Raw genomic sequence first — 18,269 nt, forward strand, 5'->3', positions numbered from 1 at the left:
CTCCGAGGAGTCGGAACTGGGCGGGAGTGAGGGGAACATGAGGCACAGGGGGTGAAGAGTGGCAAGAAACTGCTTCACCGCCTCCTGGGAACGCCGCCATGTAATCCTCTGCCAGCTGGACGGCTTCCTCCAATGACGCCGGGCGGTGGCACTGGACCCACTCGGACATGCCTCGAGGGAGTTGGGAGACGAACTGCTCCAGTACCACCAGATCGACGACTTCCACAATGCCGCGGGTTCCCCCCACCAGTAACTATTTCTCCTGGTTCTCCTCCAAAGCCGGGTTTTCGGCACCACTATAGCAAAGCTCTTTGTTCGGGCAATGGAGGAGTCAGGAGACAACGAAGCAGGTTCAAGGTCAGTTATTTTAATGTTCAGCTTGGACGGTAACCATCAATACAAACTAAACTGTTCACAACAATAATGGGCAAAACACTCTGTGCTTGGCTGTAGGTCTTCCGGTCACTCTCCCTCTCTCTCTGATGCTCTGGCTTGCCTTTTAAGTCTCCCTCTGCCATCACTATAATGAGAGACAGGTGTTAGAGATAATTATGAGCCAGGTGACAAGCCTTACCGCTCTCATTCTCCTGCAGACCGACACATGACCATGCCCCCCCATGCCACACAGGTCAATACGTTTGTAGTCACAAAGTGTATGGTACATCACACTAAATCTGTCCTTTATTACCAAAAGAGTCATATCACCCTGTAGCTCAAGACTGGTTGCCCACTGAAGCTAAGCAGGTTTGAGCCTGGTCAGTACCTGAATGGGAGACCTCCTGGGTAAAACTAAGGTTACTGCTGGAAGAGGTATTAGGGAGGCCAGCAGGGGGTGCTGTGTGGGTCCTAATGTCCCAGTATAGTGATGGGGACACTATACTCTAAAAAGGCACCGTCCTTCGGATGAGATGTTAAAACTGCGGTCCAAAATCTCTGTGGTCTTTAAAAATCCTAAAGCACTTCTCATAAAGAGTAGGGGGGTGTAACCTTGGTGTCTTGGCTAAATTCCCCCCATTGGCTCTTCTCAATCATGGCCTCCTAATAATCCCCAGCCACAAATTGGCTTTATAACTCTATTCTCTCCTCTCCACCAATAACTGGTGAGCACTATGGTTGCTGTTGCATCATCCAGGTGGATGCTGCACACTGGTGGTGGTTGAGGAGCGTCCCCTGTTCACTGTGTAAAGTGCTTTGAGTGTAGTGTCAGAAAAGCACTATATATAAATGTAACTTTAATTAAATTCTGCTGACTGCCCAAACCAGACACATGTTAAATGCTAGTGTAAAAGCATCATAACTAATAGGCTGCACCTGTTGTTATACAGTAGAATAACAATATAATTTACACACGTTAGAATCAAAGTTCTGTGGTGATTGTATCATCATAGCTTTCATTGATATCATCTACAAAAATAAAATATAATACATAAATAATAAAGCTTTATATCATCCACAATGGGCTCCAGTTTGAAGGGTGATATACAGTATACTGTATTTATAAACATACCTGCTTTAGTATCAGTAATGTGTTCTATTGGGATGACATCCTCATAGCAATCAGGTGTCATCTGCACCTAAAAATACTCAGAGATTCATCTAACTGCAGTCAAAACAAATTTCTATAACATAAAATGATATGACAGATGAATACCTGTTTCATAATCTGGTCTCAGTCCAGCAGTGATGACATCATCATATTTATCTGCTGTGTTCTCTCTCACAATCTTCATCTGCACACACACACACACACACACAATAAACATGCTGCAGTGATCCACTAATTTTTTTTTGGAAGAGACAAGCAGGCAAGTTTAGCATGAGGTCCTACATGACTGACAACACCCTCAGTCACATTCACTATTACCTACAGGAAACCATCAAACTTCAAACAAATCAGAGGCATTTCTGATTTTCTCCATATCATACCTGTCAATGCGGATAAGAATTTGTCCTCCCAACCCATCAAGATGCTACACACACACACACACACACACACACACACACACACACACACACACACACACACACACACACACACACCATTTTAGGGGTGAAAAAGTCATTTGACTTACAGGAGACAGAAAGCACTCTTTATATAAAACACGATTATATAGTCTACAGCATCAAAGCCATACACCTGCAGAGATTAGATAGAAGCATTGATATCTAACTTATGAACAACAACTCTAAATTGATAAACAGTCTAAAGTCTACATTGTAAAATTAATGAAAACATTCTGCTAAAATTAAAAACTAATATTATGTTGAAATACACATGTTTAAAAGACAAGTTTTATCAGTGAACAGACACTTACTGAAAGCACAATGTATGATTCGAACTTGTTTACAGTATGGCAGAAAGGACTGTTACTTTCTGGGGGTGGGGGGGGGTCGGTCTCATATATAGTCTTTGTCAATGGGGCCTTGGAGTGAAAAAAAGTTTAGAACCTCTGATCTAATTTGCACTCTACATTCCCTTTCTTGTGTGCAAAACAAATTTCTTTCAGAGGGTGGCAGTAACAAACTAACAATGTGTAGTTCATCAATTAAAGAACAATTCAACAGTTTCGATTTAAGTGCACAAGGAACATTTAAGTCAGTTTTGAACACAACAGATGAGACTAGATTAGAGACACAGTTGTAAGAGAAACATTTCATTGTGAGAATAATCATGATGTTTAAGCATTGTCCTTAAGATTTCCATGGAATAAAACCCCAATTTTCACCTTAATTAAAATGGAAAGATAAATCATTGCTCAGTGTTAGGTATTTTTTGTAAAATTGAAAATTGTCAGCCTCCTCCACCCTATAGACACTTAATTGAGGATACACAAGCACACATCAAATGGGATAAAATCCCATAACCTACAGTAGAATTTGGATATACAGATATACAGTAATGAGAAAACACTTCTATACAGCATCAGAATCCAACACCTGCTGATATACAGTGCATATAGTGTTATAACACGGCTCTCTTAAACATCCAGTTCTGATTGGTACATTCCAGCATTTTGCCATCAGATATTTTTGTTAATTAAATTGCTCTCTTTTACTTGATTCTGATTGGTCAGTAGTAGCATTTAGGGCTCAGACTATCCTATATATTTGACATAGCACACAATACTTAAATACTATGACACTATGTCATACAAAGTTTCTGGCAAATATAAAAACAAGTAAATTTACACTGATAATGCAGTAAATTGTTTATATAAAAATATTTATTTTTAAGTACTGTAGTATATTGATTGATTTTCTCAAAGTAAAAAAATAAATAAATAAATAAATAAAAGGTAAAAAAAATAAGTGACTGAAATGAATATAAAACATTGCTGGACTGCAACAAAACCTAACAGTACATCAGATCTTCAGAACCATCTCCAAAAGCAGTAAAATGATTTGAAGTTATGAGTTTGTTCCTTGAGTTAAACAGTCCCTCTGTGTTTGTCTGGCACCTTCTCCACATCATCATAGTCTGTTATTAGAGAACAATAACCAATTCATGTCAATACATACATAAAAGTAACATAATAAACAGACCAATATTTGCAGTCAATTTAGCTTTTCAATGATTAGAAAGACTAAGCTTAAATTATTCAGTGTGACCAGTGACGAATTCTCAGGGCTAGCAAAGCCTTCTCTGGTGGCCTAACATGCCAAATAAATAAATATTTTTCATACTTTCATTCTCAATCACCTTTTGCCTATGTATTTTTTAATCGCTTTCCACTCTTAATCTACAAACAATAGAAAAAAACGAAAAGTTTATCCAGTCAGAATTTATTCCTCAACGCTTTCAAGCAAAGTGTGACAACTGTTTCACAAATCGCATGCCCAAAGCAGCGTGTGAGTTTGAGCTCCACCCCCTCAGGCTTTCAGAATTTCTTCAGAATACCTCAACAGTGCAAATGAATGGGCAACTAAAGTCAAATTGTCAGATTCATCAGCCAGTCAGATTGATTTATTTGTTTTTGGTGTGATCTTTAGGATATATCCCGGTCGAGGCCTTCAAGTTGGCCTTGCGTGACGCAATCACGCTTTAAGTGATGTAATTTGAAAGCGAAGAGCGTAAGATGTTGCTGTCTGACAAGTCGGCTGTCATCACTGCTGGTAATGCCTTTGAGAAAGAGATCCTTATGGATTTAAAAACACGAGATGTTCTGCATGACCGTGTGATTGCTTAATTTATTAAACAGGAAAGGAGGACTGATTTTAACTTCAAGCAAATTGGCAAGTGCTTTTTGCATTGTTAAAGCAACATCAGGAGTTTTCTAAGTGTAAATTAGGCTGCTTGAGCATTCAGTGTCGGATCAAGTTTTGAAAAGTAGTGCAGTGTTCCGTTCAACTCGGAAAGTCGGATTTTCCGACTTCCTACTAGGAAACGTGCAATGGAATGCATCTTGAAGTCAGAATTACAACTTGTAGGCTCGTGCAGAAATTCTCAACTCTGATTTCGCAGAGATGCAGGTGCATGATGTCACACAAACATGTCGACACTCAGGGAGATATACAAAGTAATAAACTTTCACTTTATTAATTAATATCGATAAATGAGTTTGTTTCCACATTACATGATATTAAAGCTTGTTTAACAAAGGCAGTTTTGTTTCCTTAAACGTAATCTTCCGAATATTGGGGAATGGAATGCACTCTGACAAAACGAAATGTATTGCAGCAACATTTAAATCGCAAATATTATTAGATTGATTTTTCCAGGTATTATAGACCTCCTTGGTAGATTCTTATGAAAAATTATGATTTTGAATGTCTGTTCGGGAGACGTTCATTTCATAAAACAGTCATGCTGCAGTTAAAATTTGGCTTGCTTGAGCATTAAGTGTTGTTTCAAGTTCTGGCTTTGGTGCGTGGACGTGTTTTTAAAATGTCAGTTGTTATTACTGGTTAACTGTGACATAATGTATGATGCCCAAAGGCATAGGGTGTCTTATTCATTGTGAAACTGTGTTTTCTTAATGACATGAATCACACTGAAGTCCTAGAGTTTAAATGCATGGCCCGCCACTGAGTGTTACGTAAAACAGTTTACAATAACCTACCAAACAGGTTTCTCACATCTTCACTGACATCCATCACATCATCATACTCCTCCTGAACTCCCTCTAAAATCAAATGTGTCTATTATTACGAAAATGAAAAAAAAAAAAAAAATCTCACATTGCACTTTGTATTTGAAATATACTAATGATGACATCACAAATTTACATTTTTATATATGTATAACATTGCTATATACTATAATGTACTACATAATACAATACTTTATTTAGCTTCTATAATTTGTAATTAAATCACTGTACTGGGCTTCAATCTAGACAGGTAAAATCTAATACTGTACAATCTAAAATATAATCCAGTATAATACACACCTGTTTTATTACTGGAGAACTGTCGTACGATCACAACGTCATCATAGTTTTCTGGTATGTCATCTACAACAAAACACAGAAATACATCCATTGATGTAAATAGTCCACATAATTACGTATGTAAAATATACATTAAAGATACCTTCATAAATATTGTTAAAAATAATTTAATGATATAAACAAACCTGTGGCACAACGTCTCAGTCCAGCAGTGATTGCATCATCGTAGGTCTCTGGTGTGTCTTGTTGCTCTTCTAAATGTGTTCAAAGCAAAGATGTAATATACAGAAACTGTGTTTATAGCTCACTGGTCAAAAATGTTGTTTAATTAATTGTAAGTGAAAATCAGGTGAGTCTCCTACTGCTGATTTAGCTAAAAAAAAAATACAAATAAATAAATAATCTCTCAGGTCAAACTTAATTTGACATATTCAAACACTGTATTTTCTATATCATACTACTGTATATTTGTAACAATGAACATAACTAATGTGCTCAAATTCAATGGTTTTACTGAAACTGATGATAAATAACGGCTAAAAAATTAAATATTCACATTACAATTATGTTTCTGTGGATTCTATATCATTATAAAACCTAATGTAAATCCTATTTGCAATGATTGAAGAATTTATACGATAAAACAGCAACATATGGGGATTATCTAAAGTGTATTAGGATAATTTTTTCTTCAAAATATTGAAGTATATATAAAGGAAACATATGTTAACTTGCAAGTGAATGTTTTAATTCATTGCACAAGTTTGTATGTAGCAAAATGTAACATCATCACTTCAGTCTTCTAACCTGAAAGAATTTCATCAGCATCCTCATACCCAGAATGCTGTTCTTCAGAAAGGACTCTTCCTGTTATGAGAAAGCAGAACCATCAGAAACATGTTCACAATTACAAATCAGCACACAACACTGTTTAGATGCAAACTCATACCATAATAGTGACTCTTTATTAACTTCTAATATAATTCAAACACATGGATCTGCAAATCTGTTATTAATCAGTTCAGTAGTTTGAAAGTCAGTGTAATTCTGCTTAGAGGATAGTGTTGATGTTTGTGGCTCACTGTCCTGGGTGAAGGGCTTGAGGCTTGACCTGAGCACAAATACCCCTCGACATCTAGATAATAGTAAATTGATAGGAGTAGAAAGGGGAGGCGGAGGGATGCCGGAAGACTAGACACCATGTAGAGGTAAGCGGCTGTTTATATATGCTTACTCTAGCAATGTGATTGGTCAGATTAAAAGAATAGTTCACCCACACGCTTCCTGACTCCTCCTCCACATGACGCGTGACCTTACCAATGAGCTTACGTCATCCTTCTCATGAGCACGTGTCACAGAGATGTACGGAAGTGAACATTTGTAGTTAAAAAGTATATAAGTATTGTTTTGATTCTAAAAATAATCAATCGTTTGGTTTCAGAAGAACTTTATTTGTTGTGTGGATTATTTTGATGCACCCTAAATATGCATTTTGGACCGTCAAAAAATGGAGGACATTCACTTGCATTGTTTAAAGGAGGAGGCCTGAAATGGAATCCTAAAAATCTTAAATTCTGTTTTGAAGAAGAAAGAAACTCTTTCTTTGTTTTCCTGGCCTGAGGGTGAGTAAATTATCAGCAAATTTTAATTTTTGGGTGAACTATTCCTTTAAATGACCTTGCTCCTACTGAACCTTGTTTATAAAAATCCATTTCAATTCTCTCACCCCTCTCTGAATGAAGTGTCCCTCTCTGTTCATCTCTACAAATCAGGCACTATACTTTCAGACTGACTGACCTCTCTGAGTGATGTGTTTATCTTTATTTGTGATGAGTCTGTGATCAATCTCCTCATAAACTGCTTCAGTCTGAGTCTTGTGTCTTCTCTTGGAAAGAGCTGTGAGTGAAGACAAACAAACCTGCAGTGAGTTCACAACACATGACTGATGACACACTGAATAAGACACAATAAAGTCACAATTTAGTTTTCATTGTGTTAGAAATGAACTACTGCAGTATGTGATCTGTCGTACCTCTCCTCATCACTCTGTTCTGCTGAATCAGTATAATGAGTGGCAGTAAGAGCAGTAAGAGTACAGCTCCCAGTACAATCAAAACCACTGGAGGGATGGAGAGAGAAGATGATGGAGGAGTTTGTGGATGAGTGATCAGTGAGGACTGTGAAACTGGAGGAAAAGCTGATGTTGTAGGGCCAGGAGTAGTGGAGACAGACAAATCTGATGATGTAAATATACACATAAAATTAGTTGCTAAAATCACATTTAAATCATGCAAATTAAGGGCTTAAATAAATACAATAAACTTAACGCTAATTACGTGTATGGGGCATAATGTATCTCTAATCAGATTTTAACTGTTCTGAGAGCGGCATGTGTGATGTCATCACTCAATCACCTAATCACTCAATATTTAAATCACCTTCACAGGTGAGTCCAGCGTCCTCTTTGTGTGAGCAGTCAGTGTGGTTATTCAGGGAGAGAAGACAGTCCCACAGGTGAATCTCATTCCCTCTGCACTCGACTCTGTTCAGCCACACAACACCTTCACCAGCACCAAAGGCAGCATTCCCATCAGCACTCAGTGCTGCTCCACAACCCAGCTGCCTGCAGACCACCTGAGCATCCCTGATGTCCCACTGATCAACACAGACTGAACCCCACACAGTGTTATGATACACCTCCAGTCTCCCAGAGCACCGGCCCTTCCTTCCACTCAGTCTCAGAGGAACATACTCTAAAATTTTGAAAAAATCATAACTGTTTGTTAAAAATTCTCTAATTTGTTTGTTTGAGTGTCTTAGTCACTTCCTGGTTCTTTTGCTATTGAAAGCTGAATGAAGTTCTGTGAAACTGTGAAACAATTTGAAAAGAATGTGGAATATGGAACTATAATGCGGTCCACAAGCCCAGAACTACTTCAAAGCTGTGCATTTACACAATATAAATCAACACCTTGTAAATTGTCAACCAATCAGAATCAATAATTCAACAGTACTGTGGTATAAGTTAATGCATTATGCAAATATATATATATATATATATATATATATATATATATATATATATATATATATATATATATATACACACACACACACACATACATACACACACATACATACACACACACACACACACACACACACACAGGCGGCCAAAAGTTTGGAATAATGTTCAGATTTTGCTTTTATGGAAAGAAAAAGAATATTCACCAAAGTGGCATTCAACTGATCACAATGTATAATCAGGACATTAATAATGTGAAAAATTACTAATACAATTTGAAAAAAAAAAAAAAATCAGAAATTCTTCAAATACTTCAGAGTTCAAATAAAATATTACCACGTGCAGCAATGACAGCTTTGCAGATTCTTGGCATTTTAGCTGTCAGTTTGTTCAGATACTCAGGGCCCAGTTGTTCAGAAATAATCTGATCTGATTTCAACTATCGGATTGGATCAAATCTTGAAAATGAGTTGTTAAAAAAAAAAAAAAAAAGGATTCTGAAATCGGATTAGATCACGTAAACCAGTCTTAGTTTGATCTGGATCAAACCTTCAGAACTTTAGTAGGATTGGGATACCTTTGATCCCAAAAAAAAATCAGGATTATCCTGATCCCAGCAGAAGGGTGGATTTAGGGTGGATTTCAGAAACAAAATGTAATAAAACTTTAAAATTGATCATATAATACATTTGTATCATGTAGTATATATACATTTATTCACATTTTGCACTTAATTTGTTTAACCGTTACAGTGATAAAGTAGACATTAGTAGACACCTATTAAGCCTTTCAGTACAGTAAAGAAAAATAAATGATTCCGTCCCCATAAAAGTATCCCCCAAACAGCTGTCAATATCAAACAAAAATAATATATTAAATTTTAACTGTAATTTTCACTGTATATGAATTACAATGACACAATCATCAGAGATGACCCAGTCAAAAGTAGTTTCTAACAACTGCATCCCTTATTGCACATCCAGTCAGTCCCTCATTCTGAGAGAATGCCGGAGGTTGGTCTGGGTCTTCAGCAGTCTCAGGTGCATCATAATTGTTATCACAGAGAGGGACATGTTCAATATATCCACAATGTATTTGTAAATAATGTATATTTGTTTGTTTTATTAATTTGTTTTGGGTCAGATGAGGGGTCTGACTGTTTAAAAGAAATTGAAAATGGAAGAGGATATTTGTATTGTTTTATTGAGCTGTTTTCTGTCTCTCAAAAAAAAAAAAACACTTAAAGTGACACCATACTGGTTATTCTGCCTGTTGTTCTTTACATAGCTAGTAGCCTACATTGAGATAAGTTGTCCCATTTAGTGCACTGGTAATCCGGATTTTGTAATTTTGAAAAGTTTGTATCTGGATCAGGGTGATCCAATGTTGCTTTGAAAAACCGGCACAAAAGTAAGATGGATTACCTGATACTGGATAGCAAAACATGGGATTTCTAAATCTTTTAAAATTTTTGAACAACTGGGCCCAGGTAACATTTCACCCCATGCTTCCTGTAGTAATTGCCATAGATGTGGCTGTCTTGTCGGGCACTTCTCACGCACCTTACAGTCTAGCTGATCCCACAAAACTCAATGGGTTTAAAATCCATAACACTCTTTTCCAATTATCTGTTGTCCAATGTCTGTGTTTCTTTTGTTAAATGTCTAGAAAGAGCAGGTGTCTTCTCAGATGTAGCACATTTAATAAAAGGATTCTGGAACTTTATCATTTTTCATTGAACTTGAAGTGTATTGAACAGTCCATCAACATGAGCCTTTAGCAACCCTCAATTAAGCTCCAAGGCCTCCAGAAATGAGCATTAGAGGCAGGTTGCTGCATTAACTGAGTCTCTACTGAACAGTCCCTTTGAACTAAAGAAAGTTTACCTAAGGTATCATAAGCGAATTCCACTGGTTTCTGCCTCTGTCTCTTAGGATAGTATCTCGTAGGTTGCGGCAAGTCATTCTCAGACCCACTGTCTGGCACACCATTGTCACTATCAATTTCAATGTCATGACTTGGGTCATGACCAGAATGTTCCTGAGGCTAAAGGGGCAAATCCTCTTCTAAAGCCAAATGTTGTCTCTCAATTTTTGGCATACAGAGGCTTGAATGTTGGTGCTCTGGGGTTTAGAGTTGTGTGCTTTCCCACGGCTTCCCTGTCCTTACGTTGCCATTGGTAGTTAAAAGTGTACTCCTCCTCTGAATCACTTTCAGGATAAAGCTGGAGTCTTTTCTTAGTTCTTTCAGTTTTGTTCTTTTTTGCTGCATTTTGACAGATTTTTGGTTGTAGTTTGACACTTTCTCCTTTTTCTAGGGGCAGGAAATAACAAGGCAGGAGGAGATCTGTGGACAACACGGCTTCTACCTTTGCCACTCTCAGGCCTCACTTCGTGGACAGGGCTGTCAGCATGCTTTTTCTCCTTGACCACATGCACCTGATCCTCCATGTATGACTTTATCTTTCCTGGGCCTCCCCTTGGAGTCACATTGCGTATAAGAACCCAGTCGCCAGGCTGAAGGTCTCTTCTTTGAATTTTTTGATCGTAGTGAGCTTTTCCACAGGCTGCTTCTTTTGAGGCTGTCCTTGCTGCAATCTGGTATGCCTCATTCATTCTTTTTTCCAGCTCGCCACATAGTCCTGGTAAGTACTGTGAGCCTCCTCTGTTTTTAGGTTGAAGAGGACATCAATCGGAAGTCAGGGCGATCTTCCAAAGAGAAGGAAGAATGGGGAGAATTCCGTTGCTTCATTCCACGTACAATTGTAGGCGTGAACCACTTTAGCTAAGGAATTCTTCCAATCCACCTTTTCTTTGTCAGCAAGTGTACGGAGCATGGACAGCAAGGTACGATTAAACCGTTACACTTGCCCATTCCCCCTTGTGGATGGTACGGTGTTGTGTGTGATCCAAGGATTCCACAGAGTTCTTTCAATTTTGTCATCAGTTTGTCAAATTATTTTCCCAAATCATGGTGAATTTTGCAGGGGAAGCCAAATTTCAAGGCATAGTCATTGAAAATCTTTTCTGTGACAGTTTTGGCAGCTTTGTCTCTGGTTGCGTAGGCCTGTGCAAATCTGGTAAATGATCCATTACCACAAAGATGTATTCAAAGCCCTGCTTGCATGTTTCCAAGTGCAAAAAGTCTATTGAGACCATTTCAAATGGGTAGGTGGTGTGGATTGGGGTTAAAGGTGTTCTAGTTTGTCTGGCTGGCTGTTTCATTTTCCAGACATTCACATACCTTTGTGGCAAATTGTTCCACGTCCCTCTGCATTCTTGGTCAATAGAAATGGTCTCAGATAAGACAGAGCATTCTCTCTACACCCAGGTGGCCCATTTTCTGGTGTAGTTCTCTTTGGATCAATGAATGGTAAGACTTTGGAAGGAGCCACTGTTCTCTTTGTCTGGTTTTTCTACACAACACTCCCTCCTCATCCACATACAGTTTGAACCATTGTTTCAACTGTATTGCCACATTAGGATCTTCAGCTTTTACTGCCTCTCTACTCTGTCGTTGATTCTCTTTTTTGTATGTCAGGACTCTTCTAATTATGCTGTCACTCTCCTGAGCTTCACAAATCTGAGCTGGGGTCAAAGGTAGATCCAGGTTACTCTGATCGCTGTCCTTCACTAGACTTAAGACATTGAGGTGGACAAACCCTGTTCCTTTTGATGGACTTTCACTTTCCACCACCACCACTGAGGCACTGAGAACATCTGGCTGCACTTGTTCTGTACACTCTTCCATGTTCCTGTTGATGTCAAGAGGCATTCGTGACAGGCCATCCGCATCTGCATTGCTCTTACTTCATGGAAAAGCTGAAGTCAGCTACCTGTGCTACTCATCTGTGCCCTGTGGCATTCAGCTTGGTGGTGGTGAGTACATAGGTTAGAGGATTGTTGTCAGTATAGACAACAAAGGATGGGGCATAGTACAAGTACAGGACCCATAGGCTATAACTACCATCTTTCCATTCTGGCGCTGGTACAATACTGCACCCAGACCTTCCTGGGACGCTTCACAGTGCAGAACAAATGACTGGGTAAAGTCAGGAAAACCAAGGATCGGAGGTTTTGAGAGGAAATCTATCAGGCAGTTGAGAGTCTCTTGATGGGACAGAGTCCGCTCAATGTGATTACATGATGACAAATAGCCTTCTGGTGGGCGTGCGTTTCTGGGATGCTGTCTCTGGTACGCTTGAGTCACTTTGTTTTGTTGTAACTTGTATAATGGCTATGCGATGCGGGAAAAGTTGGGAATGTAAGAGCGATAAATGAAAGGAATCCTATCTTCTTTCTAAGGTAACTCACTGTGGACAGTGTCTTTTCCTTCAGGGCCTGTACAGGTGCAACCTCTGTTGGGTCCATAGTGTACCTCACCAGACACCATCTTTGCCTTACTTTGCATTTGAAAAGCTCACATTTTCTTGGGGTAAGTTTTATACCATGCTCTTTGTATCACTGCAGCACTAATCTGACATGAGCCAAGTGGTCTTCAAAACTACTGCTATGGACCAAGTTGTCATCTAAGTATGGTTGACAGATTGTGTCTTTGAGGCCTAACAAGCAGCTTTCCATGCTTCTTTGGAACTCAGCGGGTGCTGAACTGAGTCCAAACGGAATCCATTCCCATTGGTACTGCCTCCATGGAGATATGAATGCTGTTAGTGGCTGGCTTTCCTCATCCAGGAAGCCCTGGTGGTATGCTTTGCCCTGATCCAGAACAGAAAACCATGTGTTTCCACTCAGTGCATCTAGCATGTCTTGTATTCTGGGAATAGGATGGCGATCAGGCACTGACTTTTGATTTATTCCACGATAGTCACAGCATAACCATAGGCTGCCATCTTTTTTTTATTACACAGCCTACTGGAGAAGAGTATGCAGATCCGGAAGGGGTCACCCAGCCTCTGTTCAACAAGTCCTGCAAGTATTCTTTTACTTCATCATGTAAGGGCTTTGGGACAGACATGTAGGTTTTCTGCACTGGCCTGGTGCCGTGAAGTGTTATGTGCATTTTAAGGGATGGAATGTAACCTATGTCACCATCATTTTAGGCAAAAGCTTGACCTTCATCTCGCAGTACTTTTCTTACAGCTTTTTGCTGGGCTTCGGTGAGATGGTCGAGATTCACAGGAGGATACCGTTCTTGTCTTTTCAGGTACTGATTTACAGTTTTGGGCTTCCTAACCAGAAGTGTGCTCAGGCTCGGTGGTTTGGACTGCAGCAGGGTAGACTGTTTTCACAGACTGTAACCCAAGATCTGATTTTGGTGAAGAGTAATGTTCACTTTTGCTATGTTGGAAATTGATATTGGTACATATTTGATGAGCCTTTCAGGGATTTTCACAAGTGCCTCATTTAGTTCTAGGCCTTCTTGGAGTGGGTTTAACTCACCAGGTGAAAAAAGTAGTTCCTGACCCAGGTATTGTGACCCGACATGAGCATGAACCATGACCGTTGTGATCTGATTTGCAGGCAGGTACACAAGCTTTCTTCCTGTTTTCACCATGCTAATGTTCACATCTTGCTCTGGGTTTTGTATGAGTTTCATCACAGTGTGTGCCTCCCGCTGCATGATAGAGAATGCAGAACTCATTGTACGAAGCATTTTTCTTTTCTTGTGCCCCACTGTTTTCTGTCCTTTTCACAATCTCTTCAATGACATTGTAGCCAATTATTGGATCTTCAGCTACCGCTGAGTCACTGGAGACTAAAATGTGCGCTTTCAACAATGGTGTTGGGAATGGTCCTCCATCTAACTGAAAGTTGGTCTCCACCTAACCAATAAATGAGATTTCAGTATTGTTAGCAGCAAGGCCAGTCAGCATTGCCTCTCCTAATAATTCTTCAAGGGGTTGAACATTGGTGTCTGGGAGATGCTGTTGTCACCAGGCATCATTCACAATGCTGGCTTGTGCCCCAGTGTCCCACAATGCCTCCACTGGCTGATTATTAAGGTAGCAGTTGACTAGACATCGCTTTCCAATCACATTTATGAGCTTAGATTCATGCTGAGGTGGGAGGTACTTCAATGTTTAGAGGTTTGTAGTGGCATTTCCTGAGGTCAAATTAAGTGCAATAATATTTTGAGAGACTAGCTGAGGTGACTGGTTATCCTGCACGTCATTCACAGGAAGTCTAGGTGAGAAGGAATGGGACACTTAAGGGAGGACTACTGATGGCCCTGTCTCAGTAGCCCCTGGCCGTTTCCTGAGTGTGGGCTCTGTACTCTGCATCCACATGAGAAGTGGCCTGTTTGGCCACATTAAAAACAGTGTTGATAATGTTGGGCCTCATGTATTCAGATAGAAGACAAAGGCAGGCCTAACAGTCATAAAAAACATTCCTCAAGCCCCCTCCTTCTAAGTCAGATGTTGTACTGATAAACATCGCGCCAAAATCAAACAAAGGGAGTCCAAAACAGACTACAGATCCATGAAGCCTTGCCCTCTAAAGGATCGAGCTCTCAACTCCTATAGGATGAGGCACACCACAGAACATCCCTCAAACATGACATCATCAGGACTTCAAATAATTCTGAAATGCTTCCAAAGTGGCTTCCGGCGACTTCGTTCACCGAATACGGACGTAGCTTTTTGCTGCTCTCCGGTGTAACCTCGTGGCATAAGGAAGTAATGTCCGACTTGAAACTGTAGCCATACAATCTCCATCTCGCTGGACGAGTTGAGATTACTCTGTGTTCAACCAAACACTCTAACGGATCCGAAGGAGACCGCCGAGCAATTCGCATCTTCATCCGTTGGCCTACAGAAGTGAAGAGATTAAAGATTTCTCTTCCATCTTCAATCAAGTCGACATTTCTGAGTTCTCCGCCAGCCTGCCGAGAATCAACAGCCGTACCGCCCTCTGAGAATCAACAGCCGTACCGGCCGCCGACAGCGCGAGGAAACGGCTCCCGTCAAAAACCCGAGCCTCAAGGAACAAGGTCAAAGTTAAAGGACGGAGGAAAACACATTCTACCTGTGTCCTCATGCGATTCAAGTAAGAGGTTTATGTCTGGGCAGAGATAGAATATTATAGCGTGTTATTCTTGTGTTTCAAGGTTTTTTTTTTTTTTTGTACAGTTTACGGATCGCCATGTCCGCTCATTATTAATACTCAGGGTATTAATTATCACGAATTTGTTTTGCTGTATTGTGGTCCAACCAGATTGGACTGTTGTGCATTTTCGCCATCGCGGGTGAGACAGCAACTGAGTTCATCCATTAAAGAGTCAAATAACAAGGGACTTTTACGAGCCTCGCTCGTAAAACCGCGTCTCTGAGTGATGAACGCGGCTGCTTTATCTCCAGCTATCGCGAAATCAGCTTTCGGGCTGTCACTGAATAATCTCTCTCTCTCTCTCTCTCTCTCTCTCTCTCTCTCTCTCTCACTAACCACACTGACACACACACACCTTATGTGTTCTAGGATTATTTTTATTTCCATATCTAATCATATCACTGTTTAGTTTGTAGTTGTAAGTCGGAAGTTCATTGACTGCATTGTATTAATTATTAATTGATATTACTGCATAAATAAACTTCGTTTATATTACAAAGAGAAGTGTTTTGGTTTGTTTTGCATACGCCTGTGTCATGCTGACGGGATGTCAGTGCTCGGATTCAAACCTTCATTCATTGTTTTTTCCCCGAAAATCGATATTCTTCGGATGTCGATTTTCCTAAGAAAACAATCTAATATTGAGACTGTTTTAATATTCGGTTATTAGTCCCTGATTTCAGGGTGGTGCCCCGTCAATGTTAATCCTTATTAATATTCTATAGATTTTTGATAATTGATAATTATCTTTGATTGAATTAGAATGATCAATAAGCTAGTGTTAATTTTAATGTTTCATCGATGTTAACAATTGATAAGTGTTGATTTTAAAGGATTAAAAAAAAAAAGCTAACATTGATTCTCATCAAGGTTCTATTGATTTTAATAATTAATAATTATCTTTGATAATTATTAATTATTGCTAATAACCAAACTTGCTCCTAAACGTAGCACACTACATTTACTGGAGTCCTATATGAGGTTTTAATGAGTTAGATCCAATTAATTTAAATATTGATTAATAACTACAGAAATAATTATTAATTATTTCTGATAGTAACCCTGATCTAAACAACCAGTAAAGCCCTACAATAATCTACTTGCTCCTCTATGCATTTCTTGCTGCCTCGCTGATGTTCTTCTCTGTATCTAGGTTGTGTAGTCATATTATTTGCCTCTATTGCTGCCATGATCATCTTTTTCATTTCAGCTCTGAGTTCCTCCATGATCTTTTGAGTGTCTGGGATCTCATTTTTGGCAACTTTGAATTCTTTTGCCTCCCTTCCCTTGACAGTTTGGATGGCCACAGCACTACCATGTTCTTTTGCTGACTGTGAAGTTGTGACAGGTGAGTACTCAGATTGCGGGTCTGTACGGACTTCATGTATGCGGGGAGGTTTACCTGCATGGAGCCTTTTCAGTTTCTCTTGTCTTTCACCTTCCAGCTTAGCAGCCTCAATCACCACTTCAGTGAGCTCCTCATCTGTTGTCCTGATAGTATTAAGGTATGGTTTGATCTGAAATTTCAGAGAGTCACTCAACAGTCCAGTTTCAATTGAAGAAAGGAATTTATGTTGGATGGTATCTCTGCTATATCAGTCATCACCATCCAATGCGTTCCATAGCAATTTCTCTTTGAATTCAATTGCCCTGAAGACAAAGTTCTGAACTGACTCTTTAGGTTCTTGGGATAAATTTATGAGCTGGTGGTACAACACAGTTGTGCTGTCAACTTTGTAGTGGACCTTTAGGATTGTGTACAATGGTGGGAGTGTAAGTCCATGCTTAATCTCCAACATATCTCTCAGGGGCAGACCTGGGGTTACAGCTCTGCTCACAGCCTCGATTATTTCAGTCTCTGAGTGGCCCTTTTCTTGTCCCACTTCCATCTGGCGAACTAGACTAGGGTAGGACAATTTGTCTTTTTGCTCACTTTCTCCTATTTGCCACCAAATCTTGAACTCTCTTCTCAAAGTCACTTCAGTCAGCTTCTGGACTGGTTCAGCATTCTTGTCATACTTTGTGTTACTTTTAACAGACTTTCTGATTTCATCCATTCACTCTTACAGTAACTCTCTTTGTGTCTACTTTGAGGGCAACTGAGACTTCTCTTCTAGCCCTCACACTGTAACCACCACATCAGTAAGGTCTTGTCTTACCTCACTCATAAATGAGAGCAAATCTCTGAAGTACTGGCTAAACTCACTTTCATCCTCAGCCTCTATTTTTTCCAGCACACTTTCCGCCATCTTAACGAGCAACAATCTGGAATTACTTGAGGGCCCATCAGCATCTGAACCATCACATTTCAGGTACCGGCAAACCTCTTGCAGATGGTCCACCTCTGCCACAGTTTTGCACTCACTTGGTCATGAAGGTGCTGGCTGTTCTCCATGTCTAAGCTCGTCTCTGGATGAAGAGGTAGTCTTCGTCACACTACTCTACCTCTCCTGGCTGGCTCGCCCAAAATATGTTACATGTCTAGAAAGAGCAGGCGTCTTTTCAGATGCAGCACATTTAATAAAAAGATTCTGCAAGGAAAGATTTCACAATACAAAAATAATTATAAGTGGAACATCTCGATTCTCTGGCATTTACCACTGGTAACTGCATCACCTGCAGTATTAAGTGTGTTCTTAATACAGTACAACATTTTCTCCATATACTGTTAACATTTTCCTGTTATTTCCCAGAATAATATGTAAATAAGTTCACTTACAGATCCTTTTCTCTTAGCATTTAAACAAACATATTGCTCAGTAACAATAAAGCAAATATAATAACAAC

At 39.5% G+C, this 18,269-nt stretch overlaps 1 protein-coding gene across 1 annotated transcript in view; it reads right to left on the minus strand.

The window, feature by feature from the left end:
* Positions 1–3,418: 3,418 nt before the first annotated feature.
* Positions 3,419–18,269, minus strand: part of LOC127434934 (antigen WC1.1-like) — a 65,783-nt gene continuing 50,932 nt past the window's right edge. The window contains exons 5-12 of the mRNA XM_051687984.1: positions 7,829–8,143; positions 7,423–7,626; positions 7,188–7,286; positions 6,198–6,257; positions 5,576–5,644; positions 5,391–5,453; positions 5,061–5,123; positions 3,419–3,478 (exon numbers count right to left, since the gene is read on the minus strand). Of these exons, the coding sequence (XP_051543944.1) occupies positions 3,429–3,478; positions 5,061–5,123; positions 5,391–5,453; positions 5,576–5,644; positions 6,198–6,257; positions 7,188–7,286; positions 7,423–7,626; positions 7,829–8,143 (923 nt within the window). The 3' untranslated portion in view covers positions 3,419–3,428. The remainder of the gene's footprint in view (positions 3,479–5,060; positions 5,124–5,390; positions 5,454–5,575; positions 5,645–6,197; positions 6,258–7,187; positions 7,287–7,422; positions 7,627–7,828; positions 8,144–18,269) is intronic.

Source organism: Myxocyprinus asiaticus, chromosome 45, assembly GCF_019703515.2.
Source record: "Myxocyprinus asiaticus isolate MX2 ecotype Aquarium Trade chromosome 45, UBuf_Myxa_2, whole genome shotgun sequence".
Lineage (NCBI taxonomy): Eukaryota > Metazoa > Chordata > Actinopteri > Cypriniformes > Catostomidae > Myxocyprinus > Myxocyprinus asiaticus.